At 75.8% G+C, this 347-nt stretch overlaps 1 protein-coding gene across 1 annotated transcript in view; it reads right to left on the reverse strand.

The window, feature by feature from the left end:
* LOC121356985 (zinc finger protein 420-like) overlaps positions 1 to 347 on the reverse strand; it is a 5,317-nt gene that overhangs the window by 2,820 nt on the left and 2,150 nt on the right. The window contains exon 4 of the mRNA XM_041473901.1: positions 21 to 338. Coding sequence (XP_041329835.1) covers positions 21 to 338 — 318 coding nt within the window. The remainder of the gene's footprint in view (positions 1 to 20; positions 339 to 347) is intronic.

Consider the following 347-nt stretch of genomic DNA (forward strand, 5'->3'; position numbering starts at 1 on the left):
TGGCTCTTCTGGTGGGCGACGAGGGCGAGCCAGAGCCCGAAGCTGTTCCCGCACTGATTGCAGATGAAGGGCTTTTCCGGGGAGAGCACGCCTTCCCCCGGCCCCGGCTGCGCCCCCAGGGGCCCCAGGATAGGGGGGCCGGGGGCAAAGGGCGCGGCGGGCGCCTCGGGGGGCCGCAGCAGGGGCACCTTGGGGCAGAAGCCGTCGCCGCAGTGGGCGCAGGGGAAGGAGGGCTCACCCGGGGGCGGGGGGGGAAAGCCCTTCTCGGGGCACGGGAACAGCTCGGTGCCCTCGGGGAGCTTCGGGGCGGGCGGGAGCGGGGCAAAGGGGGCGGGGTCCTGCGGGGC

The sequence above is a fragment of the Pyrgilauda ruficollis genome, unplaced genomic scaffold, assembly GCF_017590135.1.
Source record: "Pyrgilauda ruficollis isolate IOZ18807 unplaced genomic scaffold, ASM1759013v1 scaffold306, whole genome shotgun sequence".
NCBI classification, from domain to species: Eukaryota; Metazoa; Chordata; class Aves; order Passeriformes; family Passeridae; genus Pyrgilauda; species Pyrgilauda ruficollis.